General features: G+C 39.5%; 1 protein-coding gene across 1 annotated transcript in view; it reads left to right on the plus strand.

The window, feature by feature from the left end:
- The window catches only part of loxhd1b (lipoxygenase homology PLAT domains 1b), a 49,929-nt gene that overhangs the window by 11,959 nt on the left and 13,672 nt on the right, over positions 1 to 24,298 (plus strand). Inside the window, exons 11-33 of the mRNA XM_062998276.1 lie at positions 2,019 to 2,179; positions 2,263 to 2,349; positions 2,448 to 2,583; positions 3,048 to 3,202; positions 3,312 to 3,472; positions 3,847 to 3,923; positions 4,816 to 5,012; positions 5,099 to 5,291; positions 5,400 to 5,560; positions 7,001 to 7,319; positions 8,261 to 8,412; positions 8,822 to 8,955; positions 12,194 to 12,345; positions 13,273 to 13,377; positions 13,552 to 13,689; positions 14,211 to 14,372; positions 15,010 to 15,191; positions 17,150 to 17,266; positions 19,912 to 20,074; positions 20,296 to 20,450; positions 20,869 to 21,078; positions 21,199 to 21,313; positions 22,591 to 22,796. Coding sequence (XP_062854346.1) covers positions 2,019 to 2,179; positions 2,263 to 2,349; positions 2,448 to 2,583; positions 3,048 to 3,202; positions 3,312 to 3,472; positions 3,847 to 3,923; positions 4,816 to 5,012; positions 5,099 to 5,291; positions 5,400 to 5,560; positions 7,001 to 7,319; positions 8,261 to 8,412; positions 8,822 to 8,955; positions 12,194 to 12,345; positions 13,273 to 13,377; positions 13,552 to 13,689; positions 14,211 to 14,372; positions 15,010 to 15,191; positions 17,150 to 17,266; positions 19,912 to 20,074; positions 20,296 to 20,450; positions 20,869 to 21,078; positions 21,199 to 21,313; positions 22,591 to 22,796 — 3,638 coding nt within the window. The remainder of the gene's footprint in view (positions 1 to 2,018; positions 2,180 to 2,262; positions 2,350 to 2,447; positions 2,584 to 3,047; positions 3,203 to 3,311; positions 3,473 to 3,846; positions 3,924 to 4,815; positions 5,013 to 5,098; positions 5,292 to 5,399; positions 5,561 to 7,000; positions 7,320 to 8,260; positions 8,413 to 8,821; positions 8,956 to 12,193; positions 12,346 to 13,272; positions 13,378 to 13,551; positions 13,690 to 14,210; positions 14,373 to 15,009; positions 15,192 to 17,149; positions 17,267 to 19,911; positions 20,075 to 20,295; positions 20,451 to 20,868; positions 21,079 to 21,198; positions 21,314 to 22,590; positions 22,797 to 24,298) is intronic.

The following is a 24,298-nucleotide window of genomic DNA, read 5'->3' on the forward strand; positions in this document are numbered from 1 at the left end:
GCTGCAGTTTTGGAGATGCTCTGACCCAGTCGTCTAGCCATCACAATTTGGCCCTCGTCAAACTCGCTCAGATCCTCACGCTCGCCCATTTTTCCTGCTTCTAACATCAACTTTAAGGATAAAATGTTCACCTGCTGCTTAACATATCCCCCCCACTAACAGGTGCCGGGATGAAGAGATAATCAGTGTTATTCACTTCACCGGTCATAATGTTATGCCTGGTTGGTGTATTTTGCACTATTTATGCTCTATTTTCATTATAAGCTTTTGTTAACATCTGAACTAGACATGTTTTTAAGAACAGATCATGAGAACAACTCTTTTTGCATTTCCGGAAATCAAGTCAAGTCAAGTCAACTTTATTTATATAGCGCTTTTTACAATAGACATTGTCTCAAAGCAACTTTACAAAATCCAGGACCAACAGATACAAAAACCCCTGTTGAGCAAGCCGAGGGCGACTGTGGCAAGGAAAAACTCCTTGAAAATTACAGGAAGAAACTTTGAGAGGAACCAGACTCAGCAGGGCCCATCCTTCTTGGGTGGTCTGGAGGATACTTTAAATAAATAGGATTTACACAAATCATACAAACACAGAATTAAATGAACTAAAAGTTATAACTGGTAATAAATAGATAAATAAATAATAATAGAGTTGTTATTCGGTCTAGTCTTCAATAAAGTCTGTAGTGAGTTCTTGTCATTCTTGGTGCAATTACTCCAGACCCGTCACATCCGGCAGGAGCAGCATCGTTGGCACTGCAGTCTCGACTTTAATCCTTAACCTCGGCGGGTAAACAGGTTTCCATCAGAATGCCCTCGGGGTAAAACAACAGAGAATGTAGTTAATAATGTACAATGCTAGTTGAGTAAAAACAGTTTTACAGAGAGTTTTAGACTCCGGCAGCCCTAAATAATACAGCATAACTAAAAGGGAGAGCGAGCAGGTAACAAGGTCATGAAGGCTTTCATAGGACATCAGCGTCCACCTCCCCTACCCAAACCAGAGTGATCGGACAGGAAAGGCAGAACGACAGCAACCCAACATCCCTGATCACCACAAGTTTCTATGACCAAGAACCCCCAAGCTCTGCGCCTTTGTCTATACTAATCAAAAGCCTGAGAAAATAAATATGTTTTCAGTCTAGACTTAAACATGAAGACTGTGTCCGAATCCCGAACAGAGGCAGGAAGATTATTCCAAAGTTGTGGAGCTTTGTAAGAAAATGTTTTTCCACCAGCTGTGGTCTTTTTAATTCTAGCAACTATAAGTAATCCTGCATCTTGTGAGCGAAGTGGACGCGCTGGGTTGTAGTAATTAATAAGTTCACTCAGATACTGTGGAGCCAGACCATGTAGCGCTTTATAGGTTAGTAAAAGTATTTTGTAATCAATGCGGAATTTAACTGGCAGCCAGTGAGGAGATGATAGAACAGGACTGATATGATCAAACTTTCTAGTTCTAGTTAGCACTCGAGCTGCTGCATTTTGAACTAACTGGAGTTTGTGTATGGATCTACCAGAGCATCCAGTTAGAAGAGCATTACAATAATCTAAACGAGAAGTTATAAACGCATGGATCAGTTTTTCGGCGTCATTAACAGATAGTATATTTCTTATTTTAGAAATATTACGCAAATGATAGAAAGCAAATCTAGTAATATTATTAACGTGTGTATCAAAGGAAAGATCTGAATCTAGTGTGACACCCAAGTTTTTTACATCTGGGCTGGGAGTAACAGAGAAAGAGTTTAGGTTTAGCACCAGGTTAGACAACTTGTCTCTTGCAGCTTTAGAGCCAACAAGTAAAACCTCTGTTTTATCTGAATTAAGTAAAAGAAAATTACACGACATCCAGTTTTTTATTCCGGAACATTCCCAACAATCAAATTCACAATAAATTGATCACATTAGTATTATTATTTGGCTCTTTTCATTGATTAGGTTGATTAGGTTCTACCAGTAATGCAACAATCATCCTTAGTTCAACATTCTGTTATTCTGTTTGTTTTCCTCAGAGTTCCCATGGTCTCTCTGGATATGGACCTCTGATATTTCTGGGGCAGGCACAGACGCCTCTATCATACTTCAGATATATGGAGAGAATGGCAAGTCTGATGAGATGAAGTTGGACAACAAGACAGACAATTTTGAGCAGGGTCAGCTTGATAAGTTTATGGTAACTATTATGTTTCAGAGGTCAAATTAACTGTTAACGTTTTTTAAAGGTAAAGACATTTAATCAATGGTTTTAACTCTTAGATTGAATTACCTGATCTTGGCAAGCTAACAAAACTGCGAATTTTTCACGAGAAGCGAAATCCATTTGCAGGATGGCATTTAAACCGGGTAAGAAAATGTAACAATAACAAATGTTAGGATTTTATACTTTTCCAAAAGTTAAGCTTCTGGTATGTATTGACTGGTATGGATTTATGTTTGCTAAGGTGACACTGATGAAAACGTTAACAAAGGAGAAATACAATTTCCCTTGTGACCGCTGGCTAGATACAAGTGAAGATGACAACGAAGTCATACGAGAGCTCACTGCCACAGGAGATTTTGTCCAGGAACCACTGGCAGGCAAGATGCCCAGACATTTTTTAAGAATGCTTTCATAACTGCCAGGCCAACATAAAGTAAATAATGCAATAGGCAATTTGGTTGCATCTGCACTGTCACTGGATTGGTTCTGTGTATTTGGCTGTACTTAATGTCTTTGAAATGAAAGATGTGGTTTATATACAGTGGAGTTCAAAAAGTCGTCCAACTAAATATGAGTATCTGGGTTTTATTATTGTTCTATTATTATCTCAACAAATTAGTAACATAGTGTGTGTAAGACTGTTTTGATGTTTGTTTCACTTTTCTAAATGGAATATGGATATTCTTCAGAAATCCTTAATGCGTACCACTTGTCATAACTTTGTCAAGTCTTTCCAGTTTTTGATTCTCTAAACTGCAATACTTGGCTCCCCAAATCCCCCACCAAACCATTTTTTCCTAATTTATCTGTTCTAAATTTGCCATATCTGTTTTTTCAACAGTTATAAAGTACAGAGTTACAGTCTATACAGGAAATGTCAGCGGAAGTGGGACGGACGCCACAGTCTTCCTATGCTTGATTGGTGATTTAGGAGACACAGGTGATCGCCTTTTAGTAAACTGCAAGAATAATGTCAACAAGTTTGAGAAGGGCAAAGTAAGTATTAACGGTTGATCCAAACAGCGTTTTTAGAAACAGATTTTTTAATATGGTAGCATGCTGGGCTGTCTCGTTTTTCAGACTTTACAACTGTGTTTGTTTACAGGGTGACGAGTTTATAATCGAGGCTGTGTCAATTGGACAGGTACGCAGGGTACGAATTGGCCATGATGGGCGAGGAGGGGGCTGCGGATGGTTCCTAGACAAGGTTGCGGTCAAAGAAGATGGGCAGGCCGAATCTGAGGCTATAGAATTCCCATGTAATAGGTAACATATTTCTTCTGTTCATAGCTCTGCTCTAATCAGGGTTCTAATCAGTACAACCACCCTAAACAGGCCTTCAATGCATTGTGATAGCCTCCAATCCATCACACCTAGGGAATATTTAGTCAGTTAGCTTAGCATATTTTGAGATATATAAAGAAACCTCAGATAAAACACAGACACTAACTTGAAGTGAGGATTAAACCCAGGTCAGCTGGACCCTGGAACTGTGTGGCACCCACACGTGCATGTTTAGAAAATATAGATTGCAATTACATTTTTTATTAGCATATGAATTTAAATCATGTCCAGGAAATGCTTAAATATTAACTAACAGTTTTAGCTTTTTATATGACAGTTTCTTTTTACTATTAAAGGTGGCTTGACCAGAATGAAGATGATGGCCAGATTGTCCGGGAGCTGGTTCCATACGCTGATGGACAGAGACTGTTTAGTATGAATTTTTTAGTCATTCTAAAATGTCTGGCTGTTCTTTCAACTATATGGTGTATATATTTATATAGTTTATACAGTTTTTGAAACTAGTATTTAGACTTTCAGATCCAAGTGAACCTAGCTGTTAGATTTTAGATTTTACAAACTGTTCGAATTATGTGTTATGTGTCATATGATTCAGTCAAAAAAAGTTGAAATTGTTAAATTTCATACACATAGTGAGGGGTGCAAAAGTCCAATTGCTAACTTTTGTACCACTTTTGTACTTTTTTTTTAAACATTCATAGATGTTTTACTAACATTTACTCAATTTGCTGTTCATTCCCAAGATCCCTCGTACAAACATAAAGAATATTTATTGTGTATTTTAAGTTATTTGCCACATATGTTAAGGTAGAGAATACATTTATTTTTGTCTATGTCTATATTAGCACAATATATTAACAGAGTTTACTGCCAAGGTATTAATAATTATAATAATATAATGTTTTGTCCTATTTTTTCATGATGTGGAATAATATAAATAATATGAAGATACTGTCTACATATAATTTCAAGGGTGTTTATGTGTAGTACATAATCATGCTATAAAATGACATTTAAGATGACATTAAAAGTCATAAAAAGCATGAAATTTATTGTGACTGTACAGACACCCTAATAAAGCAAACACTGATATGGTAGCGAGTAAGTTCATAATGGTCTGAGGGAGCTGGTCATAAACAGAGACATGCTTTCCTAATGGTACTGCAAATCTTATCCACAAGGTCTTAAACAAGAGCTTAAAACAAGGAAAAGGACTTAAAAGGACTTAAAACAAGAGCAATGAAACATCTGAATGTATCCCAGTGATTTAATCGATACATATTAAATATATCTTCTGATTTCAGACGTTAGCTACCACATCACAGTGAAGACCGGCGACATCAGTGGCGCCAGCTCAGACTCCAGAGTCTTCGTGAAACTTTATGGTGAGAAAGGTGACACCAGTAAAATGATGCTGGTTGTTTCCATCAATGACCTGCGGAACTACTTTGAAACTGGGAGAGTTGATATCTTCACGGTTGACACTTTTGACATTGGACAAGTATGTATGGCTTTGTGGTAGAATAATTTCTGTAAAGATTCTCATATAAACAAAGTCTAAAAAGATTTGTTTATTTGTTTATGTAGATCAGTCGTTTATTGATTGGTCACACCAATGAAGGCATGAGGGCGGGCTGGTTTTTGGACAGTGTTCAGATCAAGGCGCCCAACCAGGGCAAACACTACATGTTCCCAAGTCACCGCTGGCTCTCCGAAGACGAGGCTGATGGCAAAACCGAAGTGGAGCTTTACCCCAGCGAAATACTTGACATTGAAGAATGTATTTACATTCATTGTTTCATGCTTTAAAATATTTATTTTGTAATCATTTGATTACTTTTGTTAAGACAGCCTACATTTCAGCTATTTTTCTCTTGTTTTCATTTAGTGATAAACTATGAGATTACTGTGGCGACGGGTGATGTTTGGGCTGCAGGAACGAACGCCAATGTTTTTATCCAGATATATGGAGACCAGGGGAAAACAGAAGTTATAACATTGAAAAGCAGGTCAAATAACTTTGAAAGAGGTACTACTGAGATATTCAAGGTAATGACCAATGCTTGTAATACTTGACAGTTTCATTTTAGTGTCATTTGGCATAAAATATTTGCACTGTTTTAGCTTATTAGTTCAGTTCAGTTATTTAAAATGAAGTATTGAAAACTTATTCAAACTCCATTTCTCTTAGCATTTCAATGATAATAAAATTCAACTCATTCCGTTCTTCTTGCCATCAGACTATCAGGTCTCTGCTTTTATTTTTGCATGCCTCTTAACATGTCAGTGCATCACCTTTAGAATAAACACAGCTACACTTAGTTTATGTAGATTTCTGCTCTTTAAATTGTAGGAAGCAGCACTCTTTATTTTCAATTGCTTTTAAGCCAGTTGCAAAAGCATGAAGATCTGAACAGATACAACAGATACCTCCCACTATCTACAACAAGCCAACAAAACAGGGCACAACAGGGCACTAAACATAACACATTTAACGAAGATGGTTACTGTACAAACTTACTTACTTACAAATGGTGGTACGTCTTCAAGCCAAGATTCTCATAGAACCAAGGAATAAAATAATCTTAAAAAAATGGCGCAGCAGGATATTCCGCTAGCACACCAGTGCCAAAATTCTGAACTCCTCGGTTCGAAACTCGGTGTTGCCAGCGGTCGGCTGGGCGCCATCTAGTGGGCGTAATTGGCAGTGCCTGCAGGAGACACAGTTCTGCTAGGGCGGGATGACCGGACTATGTCGGTGGGGTCTTCAAACACTGGGTAAGGACCCTGATTGGCAGATAGCCTGGCGCCTGTGCAGAATGCATGGGTGATAAAAGGTTCCGCTGAGGGCTGTGCGCGGGTCGGAGGAGGCGTGAGCAGCAATATACCCACCTCGACTGCAATCAGGGATCCCCCAGCAGCGGATGACAGATTGACTAAATTGGGAGAAAATGGGAGAAAACGCATAAATAAAAAGAAAAAAAAAAAAGAAAAGACAAATTAGACTCCAGAATCATAGTATTTCAACTTTATGGAGTAGTTCTTGATAGCCAGCTATCATTCTAGGTTAATGTTGCTATTCTTACCTTATTATTTAGTTTCTGTGTGAACCATGTAAAAGATTTGACCATTTCTTTGATGAAAGCCTCTTAGGTTTCTGTTTTGTCCCTTGTTATTTTAAGACTGGACTACTGCAACTCATCCTCCAGTAGGTCGTCCTATGTCCACCATCAGACCCTTGTAACTGATTTAAAATGCAGCTGCATGCCTGGTTGTTAATCTACCCAATCTGCCTATTGTCCCCCATTGATGCTCGCTCTCCAGTGGCATGCAGCATGAAGCATCTTACCATTACCTGAAAACTCTTGTTAAACCCTGTTCTGTAGCTCTTACCCCTGATGTCACAAACCTGATTAGATACCCACCCCTCATAAATGAAGCATTTTAAAAACTAACACACTAATTACGTTTGTGTTTTCTCTGAAAAAGGTTGAAGCGAAGGATGTAGGAAACATATTTAAGATTCGCATTGGTCATGATGGATCAGGAATCGGCTCTGGATGGTTCTTAGAAAAGGTTGATGTACAGTACCTGGTCATGACCATGGTGAGAAAGGAGAAGAAAGAGGACAAGAAGAAACACAAAAAGAAAAAAAAGAGGGATGAGGAGGATGAAAAGGAGGTTGAAGAAATAATGCAGGAAGTAGTAAAGACTTTTACTTTTCTTTGTAATGGTTGGCTGGCTGAGGATGAGGGAGATGGGGAGCTGATAGTGGAGCTTTTACCTGAAGACAATGAAGAGTTTGAAGGTAAAACGTATTTAAATGTTTAATTTCTTATTTTAACCTTGACACACCTTTTTCCAATGCATACCTCCTTGTTTCTACACTCACTGTCCATTTTATCAGCTCCACTTACCATATAGAAGCACTTTGTAGTTTTACAATTACTGACTGTAGTCCATCTTTTTCTCTTCATGCTTTGTTACCCCCTTTTATGCTGTTCTTCAATGGTCAGGACTCTCACAGGACCACCACAGAGCAGATATTATTTAGGTGCTGGATCATTCTCAGCACTGCAGTGACACTGACATGGTGGTGGTGTGTTAGTGTGTGTTGTGCTGGTATGAGTGGATGAGACACAGCAGTGCTGCTGGAGTTTTTAAACACCTCACTGTCCCTGCTGGACTGAGAATAGTCCACCAGCCAAAAATATCCAGCCAACAGCTCCCTGTGACCACTGATGAAGGTCTCGAAGATGACCAACTCAAACAGCAGCAATAGATGAGCGATCGTCTCTGACTTTACATCTACAAGGTGGACCAACTAGGTAGGAGTGTCTAATAGAGTGGACAGTGAGTGGACACATTATTTAAAAACTCCAGCAGCACTGCTGTGTCAGATCCACTCATACCAGTGCAACACACACTAACACACCACCACCATGTCAGTGTCACTGCAGTGCTGAGAATGATCCACCACCTAAATAATACCTGCTCTGTGGTGGTCCTGACCATTGAAGAACAGCATGAAAGGAGGCTAACTAAGCATGCAGAGAAACAGACGGACTACAGTCAGTAATTGTAGAACTACAAAGTGCTTCTATATGGTAAGTGGAGCTGATAAAATGGACAGTGAGTGTAGAAACAAGGAGGTGGTTTTAATGTTATGGCTGATCGGTGTATGTACTTGTTGGTTTTTTTTTTTACAACCCATCCTTGTAAATAATCATTTGGGGTTTCAACCCACAGAAAATATATATGAAGTCAGTGTCTTTACCGGGACCATGTGGGGGGCAGGAACCGATTCCAATGTTTACATCAATGTCTATGGTGAGAATGGTGACACTGGGGAGCGTCCACTGAAGAAATCTAACAAGCTTAATAAATTTGAGCGTGGCCAAGTAAGTAAGACTTAGTTTGCATTATTTAACCTTTATTGTTCAACCTTTTTCTTAATTGCTTTCCCTGAGCTGGCTTTGAGATGAGTATTACTCTCAGTGGGACTGGCCTCTATCCGACAGGAAGAAACTGGGAAACCTGATAGAGTCCCACCTGTTATTCAAAGTAGATGTTGTGGTATACTCTGACTCTTCTTTTAATGCCAGCTAGTTAATAATTAAAGCCATGCATTAATCAGGGCTTTTTCAATCATGTCTAATGCAACACGCTACCCATAGCACTGTTTGAAGATGTGAAGACACTGAGAGAGAAAAATGTTCAGGCCATTTTTGTTGACGTTGATACTAACAGTAACCAGTCCATAAATATTCAGCATGGCAGCTGGATACTTCAGTTGTTTGTGTGTTCCAGGAGGACGTGTTTACCATAAAAGCAGTTGAACTGGGGCCTTTAACTAAGCTAAGAATCCATCATGACAACAGCTATGGCAGCTCATCCTGGTACCTGGACCGAGTTGAGATTTTAGACACTAAAAATGACACCACGTAAGTTAATTTCAGAGATATACAGTATTAACTAAACTTTCATCCTTTACTAAGGTTTTATCAAATCATCTTTTGTTAATAATTCTGACTTCCAGTTTGCTGAACAGGTTTAAAGTGAATTTAGCATTTAAGAGAGATGCATTTTCAAAGCACGGGGCAAAATAATTGGAGACACCTACCTGCACAACCCTTAATATAACAAGGAGGGCTGGTTCACCACACGCCCAGTATAGTCTGACTGCACCTATTAAAAAGTACATGGAACAAAGGTCTCTTGTCAAGGTTGAGAAGAAACCAAAACTTTTGACTTATACTTAGAGGGGCTGGCACGGTGGCTCAGTGGGTAGCACTGTCGCCTAACAGCAAGAAGGTCCTGGATTCGATCCCCAGGTGGGACAGTCTGAGTTTTTTCTGTGTGGAGTTTGCATGTTCTCCCCATGTCTGCATGGGTTTCCTCCCCAAAGACATGCAGTCAGGTTAATTGGAGATACAAAATTGTCTATGACTGTGTTTAATATTAAAACATGTGAACTGATGTGAACTGATGAATGTAACGAATAACTACCGTTCCAGTCACGAATGTAACCAAAGTGTAAAACATGACGTTAAAATCCTAATAAATAAATAAATATACTAAGAGGAATTGTGTCTGGTTGGTCAGATGTAATTTAAAAATAACTTAAAAAAGAGGTCTAAAAAATAAGAAGAAATTGAGGGAGACTCACATTCAAGTAAGATTAACATCACCATGAGCCTAGGATCAAAAATTGCCAGCATAAAGCGTGATCGCTAGCGTAATCGCTAGTCTATTAAATGGACAAAACAGAGCATGGGATTCTCTCTAGCACAGCAGCATTTAATCTCATGTTGATGTAAAATTTGCTTCACTGTGGACGGTGTTACACATGTTCCAGTACATGGCAGAGATGGGGCACACATAGCTTCAGACTTGACTCGGACTCGTTTCAAATGACTCGGACTCGACTCGTGATGCAAAAAATGACTCGTAGACAACAAAAGTCAGCAACATTAGTTACGTGTGATAATTATATATATATATGATCCGACATCATTCTGATCGTGTCATTTCTGCTCTCTAATAATAATAACGCTTCGGCCATCTTAACCCGCAAAGCATGCAATGTGTAAATGTTCCAGCCAGCTTCCAGTATAGTGATGAAGCGTCACTCCCTACTCCCTCCTTTGAATATGAATCTCACTTAAAATGGTGGAATACCATACGTAGTGTGAACGCTTTCTGAACCAATCAGACCTTCAGATTTAAATTTTTAGTAAGAAATGCTGTTATTTGCATTTATTTAGTTTGCGTCACACAGATGACGTGTTAATGAAACGCTTGATCGGCTTTCTAACGAGTTCGTGTTTTACTTCACAACCGGGAAAGGTTTGGAGGTTTTTAATTATAAGCACGTTTACAAAATAACGGATTCTATTTCTAATGGGACACACGCTTATAAATTTAATAGCATCTGGAAGAACATAAGCTAAGGTAAGCAGTATTATGGATATTTTGCTGTGTTTGGATTTTGGCCGATGTGCCGTAATTTGCAATGAAAACAAAACGTCAGTTTAAGCTTTTAACTGGTACCTAGGAAAGTAAAGGCACAAAGTATAATGGCAAAGTACAGTCGCTAATCTGTTGTGGTTTTTTATCTGAACTTAAAGATTATTTGTTTATTTCTACGCTACATTTCCAATATATGTTTTGTGTATATTATATTGACTCGTGACTTGACTCTGACTCTAGCCAAAAGACTCGTGACTCAACTCGGACTTGTATTTTGTGATTGTGAACATCTCTGGTACATGGTTTTTGACCAGAGTGCCAGAGAGACAAAAGTGAGGTGAGATCAAATTTGTACATAAATACAATTCTGTAATAAATAAAATAAATAATAAATTCTGAAGTTCAAGCTTCATTACATTAATTACATTAACCACTGAGCTATCACTAATTTTTCCAACATATTGTTATCAATTTATATTATTCTTAAAATGGACAAAATAAAATACAATTTGAGGGCTCAGATCAAAGGAGCTTTTGGCCGCTGTTTACTCTCCGCCCTCTATACAGCATAATGGAACCTCAGCTGAGTTCCAGTAAGCCTCTTTTTCTGTCCAGAATACAGAACCAGATCAAATTAGCAATTAACAAGGATGCTCACAATCAAATGAATGATAAATCCAATTTTCCAAATATAATTATGTGACATGTTTATTTCAAATGCTGTTAGTCTCATACAGAATGATGACAAATCCCCCAGGGCTACTGCTTACATTTATTAAGGCATGACGTGATGACCACCGTGTTACTGTCAAGCTCATTCATGGCTTCTCTAATCACTGTGTTTAAGCATCTTTAAACCTTTAACAGCCCATCAGGACTGCCACAAACCCTTCAGGACTGCCACAAACCCTTCAGGACTTGTATTACAGCTTTCCCAGAAGAGTTAAAGTTGTACTTAAGCCAGATGGGTGGTGGTGTGCCAAGGGTTGATATTAATACAGTGGTATCTTGTAACTCAACGTCCCCTAAATTAAAAATCTTTTAAACTCAACGCCCTTTGTCGAGGAATTTGCACCCTTAAACTCAACGTGTTGAGTTTTTTATTTTTTTATTTATTTATTTAATTTCAAATGAACAATGAACAGTCGCTTTGTTCAGGGCTCGGCTTGAGCGGTAAAACGTCATCGAAGTGTGAATATGAGACAAATCTGCATTTGTGTGGAATAACCATCAGATCCACTCCACATGTATCTGGGTTCAGCTGGATTTTCCTCCTGTTTCACTTTTGAACTTGTGTTACAGCTCGAGGTTCTGAGAAATTGTGAGAATCAGCTTTTTATTTCAGTGTTTTTATATTATTTTAAAATTATTTTATTTTAGTGTATAAGTGTCAAAAACAACCCCATTATTTTACATAAACCTAAAATATATGCAGTTCCACGGGACCATGGAACACATTAACAGGTTTCCCAAACATCCTTATAGGAGAAAATACCTTGAAACTCAATGCCAGTCCCAAAACCAATTGACGTTAAGTGTATATTGTTTTGGGTTTTATCTATTTCTGTTCATTGTTTATGTGTAAGTGCATTTCATTCACCCAACAAATAAAATGGTCTGTCATTTAAATTGTATGAGTCACAAAAGGTTATACATGTTATATACGTACATAAGTACCTACATCTACTGTATGTTTAAATCCTGATACAGGTACTACTTCCCCTGTAACCGCTGGCTGGCTGTCGATGAAGACGATGGCCAGATTGGCAGAGAGCTGGTGCCTGTGGATGAGGCCTTTATGAAAAGGGATGATGATGATGATGAGGAGGGTTCAGGAGCTACCCTAGGACTGGAGCAGAAAGGTTATCAGAACTCTTTATGATCTCCTAAGCATATACACAGATAAGCCATAACATTAAAACCACCTCCTTGTTTCTACACTCACTGTCCATTTTATCAGCTCCACTTACCATATAGAAGCACTTTGTAGTTCTACAATTACTGACTGTAGTCCATCTGTTTCTCTGCATGCTTTTTTTAGCCTGCTTTCACCCTGTTCTTTAATGGTCAGGACCCCCACAGGACCACTACAGAGCAGGTATTATTTAGGTGGTGGATCATTCTCAGCACTGCAGTGACACTATCATGGTGGTGGTGTGTTATTGTGTATTGTGCTGGTATGAGTGGATCAGACACAGCAGTGCTGCTGGAGTTTTTAAATAATGTGTCCACTCACTGTCCACTCTATTAGACACTCCTACCTAGTTGGTCCACCTTGTAGATGTAAAGTCAGAGACGATCGCTCATCTATTGCTGCTGTTTGAGTTGGTCATCTTCGAGACCTTCATCAGTGGTCACAGGGAGCTGTTGGCTGGATATTTTTGGCTGGTGGACTATTCTCAGTCCAGCAGGGACAGTGAGGTGTTTAAAAACTGCAGCAGCACTGCTGTGTCTGATCCACTCATACCAGCACAACACACACTAACTCACCACCACCATGTCAGTGTCACTGCAGTGCTGAGAATGATCCACCACCTAAATAATACCTGCTCTGTGGTGGTCCTGACCATTAAAGAACAGGGTGAAAGCAGGCTAAAAAAGTATGTAGAGAAACAGATGGACTACAGCCAGTAATTGTAGAACTACAAAGTGCTTCTATATGGTAAGTGGAGCTGATAAAATGGACAGTAAGTGTAGAAACAAGGAGGTGGTCATAATGTTATGGCTGATTGGTGTAAATGACTGTGTTAAAGCAACACTCAGTATTCATTGTTGATGTTTTTTTACAGCAATGTCAACGACATACACAATACAAATCAAAACCGGGGAGAAGAAATATGCTGGAACGGACGCCAATGTGTTTGTAGTTCTTTACGGAGAGTATGATGACACAGGTTAAAAGTCATAAATCAGCAAAGTTAGCAAAAGAAAAACAACTTAAAAATAACTGTTTGAGCATTTTGTTCTGCCAAACAAGTCAAAAGATTTTACATTTTGAAGAGCAAACGACACGTACCCTTCTGACACATCATCTACCCTCCATTTCTCTTCCTGTTTACATGTTACAGGTCTCATTCAACTGAAGGCGAGTAAAACTCACAAAAATAAATTTGAGAAAGGAATGATTGACGAGTTTACTGTGGAAGCTGTTAATCTTGGAGAGCTTCAAAGAATCAGAATCGGCCATGACAATTTTGGTAAGGGGGGCAGCATTTTGGTGCAGTGGGTAGTGCTGTTTTCTCACAATAGTTAAGGGCTTGGGTTCAATTCCCCGGCTGGGCAGACATGGTCCTTTGCATGTTCTTTGTGTCTCCACATGGGTTTCCACTGGGTGCTCAGGTTTCCTTACACTAGTCCAAGAACATCCAATCAGGTTAATTGGAATTAACTCTGTGATGGACTGCTGAGCTGTCTGGGGTGTTTCCTGCCTTTCACCCAAAAAATCAGTCCCACTGCAACCCTGACCAAGATAAAGTGATGGTAAAACAAACAGTGAATTAATTAATAAAATAATTTTGGTAAGGAGATGCCCGTCAGGTATGGAGATGCCCGTCAGGCTGATGGCACAGCTGGGGATTTGAACCCTGGATCCCAGCAGATGTGGGCTAGTGTAATTCACCACTGCACCACTTTTATGACTGCTTTTATGGTGGCCATATAAATTAACAAATCTAAATACACTAATTAGTTCATTTGACCATAACACTCATTTTTCTTCCTCATGCAGGTGGTTGTGGTTGGTTCTTGGACTGGGGGAAGATTAATGCCCCCTCCCAGGGTCTGAAACTGTGTTTCCCATGTGGCCGCTGGCTAGATAAGGGAGAAGATGATGGGGCGTTATTTAGGGATTTGTACCCAGCTGAATTGCAGACTGAGACATACACACCATGTAATATATGTATCATATACACTGTGTATACAGATCCTAGTATATTCATTTTTAAGACCCCTGGACCTCTTTGATTTTATTTTGACTACGTTTTTAGACTTTCTGAAATTTTACTAGCAAACGTATTTAGACCCTTTCAATACTGCCAATACTGCATGTTTTCTTGGATAGCTCTCTACACGCCGACCCAATAGCTTAACATCAAGGGCGGCACGGTGGCTCGGCGGGTATAACTTTCACCACACAGCAGAAAGGTCCTGGAAAGGGTTCTATCTGTCCGGGGTTTGCATGTTTTCCCCGTGTCCATGTGGGTTTCTTCTGAGAGCTTCGGTTTCCTCCCACAGTCCAAAGACATGCAGTCAGGTTAATTGGAAATACTAAATAAACAAATTTGCCTTTGGGTAGGTGTGTGTGTGTGTGTGTGTGAGTGTGAGTATGTGTCTGTCCAGGGTGTTTTCTACCCTTGAATCATACCCTCAGCAACCCTGAAAAGGGATGAAGCGCTGGTTAAACAGACAATAAATGAATGAATTAATGGTGGATCTGAATATACAGTGCATAAAGTCATTTAAGTAAAGCTAACACTGAACACCCATGTTTATAAACAGTTAAGTTTTTTTCTTCCTTTCGTTTACAGATGTCCCATATGAAATAAAATTGTTCACCAGTGATATATTCGGAGCAGGAACAGATGCGGACATCTTTATCGTTCTTTATGGTGAAAACGGAGTTTGTACTCAGCAGAAATCTCTCTGTGTGAATAAAAGAGAAAGGCGCATGTACTTTGAGAGGGGAGCGGAGGACATGTTCATTGTGGAGGTCAGAACAACACGTATAATGCTTTTACTTAATTAAAACTGTATTGTACATACAGACAGGCCACAAATTTAAGGAGGTCTTTTTACTGGCATTGCTCGTATGTAATTGTACTTTCAGAGGGAAGGGTCGGTGGGTAGCACTGTCACCTCACAGCAAGAAGGTCCTGGGTTCGATCCCCAGGCGGAGCGGTCCGGGTCCTTTCTGTGCGGAGTTTGCATGTTCTCCCTGTATCAGCGTGGGTTTCCTCCGGGAGCTCCGGTTTCCTCCCACAGTCCAAAAACATGCGGCCAGGTTAACTGGAGACACTGAATTGTCCTATAGGTGAATGTGTGTGTGTGTGTGTGTCTGCCCTGCGATGGACTGGTGCCCCGTCCAGGGTGTTACACTGTGTGCCTTGCACCCATTGAAAATCTGGGATAGGATCCAGCACCCCCCTCCCTCCTCCGCAACCTTAATTGGATAAGCGGTTAAGACAGTGAGTAAGTGAACGTAACTTTTAATTGCTCATGTATTTGATAGCATATTTCTGGTCTGGTGGGAATTGTGCCTTTCAGGGTGATGAAGTGTAAAAATGATACCAAATACTATGGTTTTAAGAGACATGTATAACAGCGGTTCTTAACCTTTTGTTGCTTAGACAACCTTTGTTCAAAAAAAATTCTGTCAACCCCTTGACAATTTTAGCAAGGATGACAAATGGTATTGGGGGTGGCACAGTGACTCTGGGTTGCACTGTCACCTCACAGCAAGAAGGTCCTGGGTTCGATCCCCAGGTGGAGTGGTCTGGGTCCTTTCTGTGTGAAGTTTGCATGTTCTCCCTGTGTCCATGTGGGTTTCCTCCGGGAGCTCCGGTTTCCTCCCACAGTACAAAGACGTGTAAGTGAGGTGAACTGAAGATACAAAATTGTCCATAACTGTGTTTGATATAACCTTGTGAACTGATGAATCTTGTGTAATAAGTAACTACCGCTCCTGTCATGAATGTAACTAAAGTGTAAAACATGACATTAAAATCCTAATAAATATTGGTACCCAATGGTATTGTGATCTGGATCAACATTTTTGCTATAAACAGTTGATCTATATAGCATCACAAGAAATCTCCCATATGCCAATAGCCTATAGATTTCCTCATCCCATCACATGTGATTCTTTTTCACTTTTCTCAACGGGACCCTTCCTAGACTCACTGAAGCTCCCTAGTGGGCCTCGGCCCCCTGGTTAAGAACCACTGCTGTACTGTATAAGATCATAATTAAACATAATACTAATTCAATTATATTTTAAACTATTGGTTTTCTGTCTCTTTAGTACATTTTAAGTGAGTTGTATAGTAAATGCCAAAGCATACCAGGGCTTTGTCAATTCTTGGTGTCCCAACATCTTACAAATACACAAATATAAAAGTAAAAAACACACGCTGGAACACCAGAGCTGGGAACTCAAATGCATCGTATCGAGTCTCAGCTCTGCCTGCCGGCTGGGCTGAGCAATGATGAACAATGATTGCCTGTTGTTCAGATAGGAGTGGGATAGTAAAAAAGCCGGATAGGGACTCTCTCATAACTAAAGCAATTACGACCTCTGCTGGCTGATTGATGGCGCCTGCACAGAGATGGGAAAAGAGTGCTGTCAGGGTGTGTCTCTCCGTACACTGTGCTGATCCGCATATGCACTTGTCAAAGTGTAGGTGACATGTCGGAGGGGGCGTGGGTTAGCTTCGTTCTCCTCAATCAGAGTGAGGATCGGCATTGGTGGGAGGAAGCATGACACAATCGGGCAATTGGACGTGCTAAAAAAAAGGAAGAAAAAGGGGAGAAAATGCATAAACAAAATATATATAAAAAACCTGTCATCTGTCTGTATGTGCATCACTAGTATATTATATTATTGCACACTTTTTTACAAACAAACAAACATGGTATGTTGATGTGTTTGGTGAAACTATGCATGTGTAGCTAGAGGATATAGGTGATATCATTGAAAAGATTCGCATTGGGCATGATAACACCGGCACAAACCCTGGGTGGCATCTGGACCGAGTGGAGCTTAGAAGACTTTTACGGAAAGGAAAGGTAACATGGGTCTTTTTAATGCATTTTTATTGCACATTTACAACCCCAAATCAGAAAAAATTGGGACGGCATGGAAAAAGCAAATAATAAAACAAGTTTTTTATATACAGTGTATCACAAAAGTGAGTACACCCCTCACATTTCTGCAGATATTTAAGTATATCTTTTCATGGGATATTTAAGTATATCTTTTCATTGACACAATGAAAAGTAGTCTGTGTGCAGCTTATATAACAGTGTAAATTTATTCTTCCCTCAAAATAACTCAATATACAGCCATTAATGTCTAAACCACCGGCAACAAAAGTGAGTACACCCCTTAGTGAAAGTTCCTGAAGTGTCAATATTTTGTGTGGCCACCATTATTTCCCAGAACTGCCTTAACTCTCCTGGGCATGGAGTTTACCAGAGCTTCACAGGTTGCCACTGGAATGCTTTTCCACTCCTCCATGACGACATCACGGAGCTGGCGGATATTCGAGACTTTGCGCTCCTCCACCTTCCGCTTGAGGATGCCCCAAAGATGTTCTGTTGGGTTTAGGTCTGGAGACATGCTTGGCCAGTCCATCACCTTTACCCTCAGCCTCTTCAATAAAGCAGTGGTCGTCTTAGAGGTGTGTTTGGGGTCATTATCATGCTGGAACACTGCCCTGCGACCCAGTTTCCGGAGGGAGGGGATCATGCTCTGCTTCAGTATTTCACAGTACATATTGGAGTTCATGTGTCCCTCAATGAAATGTAACTCCCCAACACCTACTGCACTCATGCAGCCCCAGACCATGGCATTCCCACCACCATGCTTGACTGTAGGCATGACACACTTATCTTTGTACTCCTCACCTGATTGCCGCCACACATGCTTGAGACCATCTGAACCAAACAAATTAATCTTGGTCTCATCAGACCATAGGACATGGTTCCAGTAATCCATGTCCTTTGTTGACATGTCTTCAGCAAACTGTTTGCGGGCTTTCTTGTGTAGAGACTTCAGAAGAGGCTTCCTTCTGGGGTGACCAATTTGATGTAGTGTGCGGCGTATGGTCTGAGCACTGACAGGCTGACCCCCCACCTTTTCAATCTCTGCAGCAATGCTGACAGCACTCCTGCGCCTATCTTTCAAAGACAGCAGTTGGATGTGACGCTGAGCACGTGCACTCAGCTTCTTTGGACGACCAACGCGAGGTCTGTTCTGAGTGGACCCTGTTCTTTTAAAACGCTGGATGATCTTGGCCACTGTGCTGCAGCTCAGTTTCAGGGTGTTGGCAATCTTCTTGTAGCGCAAGATCCTCAGAGAGTTCTTTGCCATGAGGTGCCATGTTGGAACTTTCAGTGACCAGTATGAGAGAGTGTGAGAGCTGTACTACTAAATTGAACACACCTGCTCCCTATGCACACCTGAGACCTAGTAACACTAACGAGTCACATGACATTTTGGAGGGAAAATGACAAGCAGTGCTCAATTTGGACATTTAGGGGTGTAGTCTCTTAGGGGTGTACTCACTTTTGTTGCCGGTGGTTTAGACATTAATGGCTGTATATTGAGTTATTTTGAGGGAAGAATACATTTACACTGTTATATAAGCTGCACACAGACTACTTTTCATTGTGTCAAAGTGTCATTTTGTCAGTGTTGTCCCATGAAAAGATTACTTAAATATCTGCAGAAATGTGAGGGGTGTACTCACTTTTGTGATACACTGTAGTTTATTTTAAGTTCTTACATTTACTTTGACTTTTATTTGATTGCAGACAGGATGAACCTGAGATATTTCATGTTTTATCTGCTCAACTTCATTTCATTTATTAATAAACATCCATTCCTGCATTTGAAGTCTGCAACACATTCCAAAAAAAGTTGGGACGGTAAAGAATTTACCACTTTGTAATGTTGCCGTTCCTTTTCACCACACTTAAAAGACGTTTTGGCCCTGAGGAGACCAAGTGATTTAGTGTTTCAGCTTTTATTTTGTCTCGTTCTTCCTGCAAACACGTCTTAAGATGTGCAACAGTACGGGGTCGTCGTTGTCACATTTTTCCTTTCAAAATTCTCTATTGGGGACAGGTCAGGACTGCAGGCAGGCCAGTCCAGTACCCTTAACGTCTTCTTTTGCAGCCGTGCCTTTGTAATGTGTGCAGCAGGTGGTTTTGCATCGTCATGTTGAAAAATGCTGGACGTCACTGGAAAAGACGACGTCTTGAAGGCAGCACATGTTGCTCCAAGATCTCAATGTACTTTTCTGCATTAATGCTGCATCACAGAAGTTTTTGCTGTTTTTGTATCAAACCATGATTAAAATCACCTGTTGACATCACCTGTTTAAAATCGCATCGTTATTCAGTTTTTTCACCTCACTGTTAGCCTAAATTGCCCCCGTCCCAATTTTTTTTGGAATGTGTTGCCGGCCTGAAATGCAGGAATGGATGTTTATTATTAATGAAATGAAGTTGAGCAGATAAAACATGAATTATCTCAGGTTCATCCTGTCTGCAATCAAATAAAAGTCAAAGTAAATGTGAGGAACACTGCATTTTTATTGTATTTGCATTTTCCATTCTGTCCCAACTTTTTCTAATTTTGGGTTGTAAATCCAAAGTAGTTGATATTTCGCATGACTTACAAAAATTACATCTTTATCCCTTCTCAGGGCTCTGAGACTACAATTTTTCCATGTGAAAGATGGCTGGCCAAGTCTGAAGACGACGGTGAGACAGTGAGAGAGCTGGTACCTTCAGATATCATCATAGAGAGACTGCAGAGAGATGGTACTCTGAAATGCACTGAGACAGAAGTAGAAGATGCACTGGAGAGTATGTTCTCTAACTTCATTTTCTCATAAACTGTAAACATTAAACATGTAGCGTATCTATCGTAATAAAAACTTAATTACTTACTGTAAGTCTTTGCATTGAGTGCCAAGTGCTAATTTGGTCTGTAAATAATTTACAATATCTGCTTGGTATAATAAATCACAGGCCAGGATGGTACTTAAGATAAGTGCAGTTTCTTTTTTATTTCTCATATTACTTAGTTCACACGTATAATGTGTCTGTGGCGACTGGTGACATGTATGGAGCAGGGACAGATGCCAATGTGTTTATAACCATTTATGGAGACGTTGGAGACACAGGGGAACGCAAGTTAAGCAAATCAGAGAACAACAAGAACAAGTTTAAGAGAGGAGCAGTAAGTTCAACATTCAACTACTGTATATATATATTTAAGATAAGATAAGATAAGATAACAAAGAACAAGACTTTGTTTGGTAGCTCTCAGAGATCAGCAGCAATAATAAAATGAACATAGGATAAAAATATTAAAATATATTAGAAAAAAAGTACAAAAAATATAAAATATAAATATAAAAAAACTCGCACAAAATAAGCTAAAATTACTAGAAATATGAGAAATGATTATTTACATTGTGACAGTTAGTAATTATTATCATTATTAATATTATTGCACAATACTCTAATAATGTACAGAATTTAATTTCTGGTAATTTTATTTAATAATAAATGGTATAATTGGTGGTATAATTGGTCCTACAGTGCTACATATTTCAGTTATTTCTTATTTAATTTCACATTATTTTGCATTCTAGGTTGATACCTTCAGCATTGAGGCTGTGGACTTAGGCCAAGTGTTCAAGATCAAGATGCGCCATGATAATGCAATGCTAGGGGCGGACTGGTACCTGGACCAGGTAGAAATCTTGGATGAGGACACGGATGAGCAGTTTATGTTCTTATGTGAAAGGTGGCTCTCAAAAAATAAAGAAGATAAAAGGATTGAAAGAACATTTTACGTGAAGGTGATTAAATTAAATCACTTACTTGACGTAGTTTACATGCAATGTGAATGACTTTAGTAGTTACTGATTTATTTATCACTGATTTTGTAATAAATTATCTATCTGAGGTGCTTCTGTCAGGGATATGAAGGCGAAAGGAATCCTCAGAAAAACATGCCAAATTCTAAGCCAAGCCTGGATAGCAACATGAACAAAAAGAAAAAGAAGAAAAAGGGGGCTTTAGAGGAAGGTCCAGGTAACTTTTTATTTAGCATAAGATAAGATTCCTTTATTGATCCCCATGGGGGAAATTCGAGTGTTATAGCAGCTCCAGTACAGTGTAAGTACAGTAAATAGAGTAAATACAACTATATAATATAATGATATACCATATGGCTAAAAGTTTGTGGACACTTTACATTTTCAGCAGATGCTTTTATCCAAAGCGACTTACAGTTGTGACAGTATACAATCTGAGCAATTAAGGGTTAAGGGTCTTGCTCAAGGACCCAACAGTGGCAACCTGGTGATGGTGGGGCTTGAACCAGCAACCTTCTGATTACTAGTCCAGTGCCTTAACCACTAAGCTACAACTGCCCTGAGCTGGATTCTAAAACCATGGGCATTAATATGGAGTTGCCGCCACCCTCCCTACTTCCTTTGCAGCCATAATAGCTTTCTTTTTCTCTTCTATGAGGGCTTTCCTCAAGATTTTGTAGGTGTAACCATTTGTACCCATTAAAAAAGCATTTGTGAGGTCAGGCACATTTGCTGGACAAGATATCCTGACTCGCAATAGACAATTCAGTTTGTGTTCCTCCCAAAGTGTTTTGATTGGATTGAGGTCTCAGTTATGCTGGAACTGAAACGGGCCTTTCTAAAACTGTTGCCACAAAGTTGGAACACTCAGTAATAAAGATGTGTATCCACATTGTTCTGGCAATATGATGTAGTTTATATATTAAATTTTAGATAATATCTGTTAAAACATTTTATGTGGTGAATTTAAACTTAATTATATAAATCTACACTTTGCTTAATCCATTCTATTTCCTTGGCTGCTCCCGTTAGGGGTCGCCGGTGGTTCGTGATCCGCATTATTGATTTGGCACAGTTTTTACCCCAGATGCCCTTCCTGACACAACCCTCCCTATTTATCCGGGCTTGGGACTGGCACTACAATGCACTGGTTTATGCATCCTAGCGGCTAGGTACCTGTAGGACAATTCAGTGTCTCCAATTAGCCTGGCTGCATGTTTTTGGACTGTGGGAGGAAACCGGAGTGCCCGGAGAAAACCCACGCAGACACGGGGAGAACATGCAAACTCTGAACAGAAAAGACCCGGACCGCTCCACCTGGGAATTGAACCCAGGACCTTCTTGCTGTGAGGCTACAGTGCTACCCACTTAGCCACTGTGATGCCCACTTTGCTTAATCCATTATTTTTGTTTATAAAGACTATGCTTTATAATATCCAGGACTCTTTTGTGGTATTACTGCCTAATTCTTATCGTTTTCTTATTGATTTACAGTGATCCCGTACCACTTTACAGTATCAACAGCAGTAGACCGAGATGCCAGTACCACCAGTCGGGTCTTTGTGATTGTCATGGGTCCAGATTTTGAAACAGACAGACTCTGGCTGAACCTCTCTGAAGGAAAGAAATGCTTTGATTCTGGATCTATGGAACATTTTGAATGCTATGGGCTGGATGTAGGAGAAATTAAAAAGATAGAGGTAAAACGAGCACATTACTGTTTGTTCTTTCAAGTGCACTTGCGCTCTAGAGTAGTATTTAAAAAAAAAAGTTAAATAAACTTAAATAGTTAATTGATTATATAATGCGTTGTGTTACATGTGATATCACAATACAAAAGTCACATTGTTCCACACAAATCAAGGATCTAGTTTACTAGGATCAGATATTCACTAAGTAAAAATTAAATGGGGTGGTGATATTCCTCTGGAGTTACATTACCATCTAAACTTTACAAGCAATCACATAAGAGATTCAGATCATTTGTCATTTCTAATACTAATCAACTATGGAGCTGGTCAGCTAGCTTTGGCTATTTTGAATAAATCAGTGTACTAATTATAGTATTGTGTGGTCTATGGTAGACGAAATTGGTGGATGTTCTAGTATATTTAAGCACCAAGATCCACCAATTACCAAAATGTAAATGTATTTTGACAGTTTGGGTCATTATTTAATGGAAAAAATTTCAGTTTAAATTAAGACTTCACTCATTTCTATCAGCAACACTATAAAACACTATAATAGAAGCTTTTTGTAGTTTATCTACAGACAACTAGCTCCGGTTTCCTCCCACAGTCCAAAGACATGCAAGTGAGGTGAATTAGAGATACTAAATTGTCCATGACTGTGTTTGACATTAAACGTGTGAACTGATGAATCTTGTGTAACAAATAACTACTGCTTCTGCCATGAATGCAACCAAAGTGTGTAAAATATGACATTCAAATCCTAATAAACAAACAAACTCTCATGCACCAGAGCGGCACGGTGGCTCAGTGGGTAGCACTGTCATCTCACAGAAAGAAGGTCTTGGGTTTGATCCCCAGGTGGAGCAGCCAGGGTCCTTTTTGTGTGGAATTTTCATGTTCTCCCCGTGTCTGTGTGGGTTTCTTCCAGGAGCTCCGGTTTCCTCCCACAATCCAAAGAAATGCAGGCAGGTGAATTGGAGATACAAAATGGTCCATGACTGTGTTTGATTTAACCTTGTGAACTACTGTTTCTGCCATGAATGTAACCAAATAAATCTCTCAAGCACCACAGTTCAAGTCACCACTTGTGTAACAATTAAATGAAATAATATTTTTTAAATACTTCAGTACCTATTTTTGAGGTCTGTTAGTATGGTAAATACTTCCCACACAATAAAACAGCATTAAAAACAAGTTAAGGGTTTAAAGATAAAAATCACACATCAAGAAAAAGGATTAAATGCCATATTATGCACATATTTCTGAGCTAAGTTCAGTCTGGCATGAAGAAGTAGAGAACATGTACTACAGCACACTGTTTAGGTCAGAACTTAGTCAGAAACCTCTAAAATTGGTCAGAAAACTAGTTAGATTGGTTATTGTGACACCAACTATCAACTGGAAGACTGTCAGAAAGTCTGTGGTCTAATAGGACTATAAATGACATTTTCTAAACAGTACATGTCAGAATCAATCAGAGTCCTGATCTTAACACCATTATGCATCTGTAC

The sequence above is a fragment of the Trichomycterus rosablanca genome, chromosome 7 (genome assembly GCF_030014385.1).
Source record: "Trichomycterus rosablanca isolate fTriRos1 chromosome 7, fTriRos1.hap1, whole genome shotgun sequence".
NCBI classification, from domain to species: domain Eukaryota; kingdom Metazoa; phylum Chordata; class Actinopteri; order Siluriformes; family Trichomycteridae; genus Trichomycterus; species Trichomycterus rosablanca.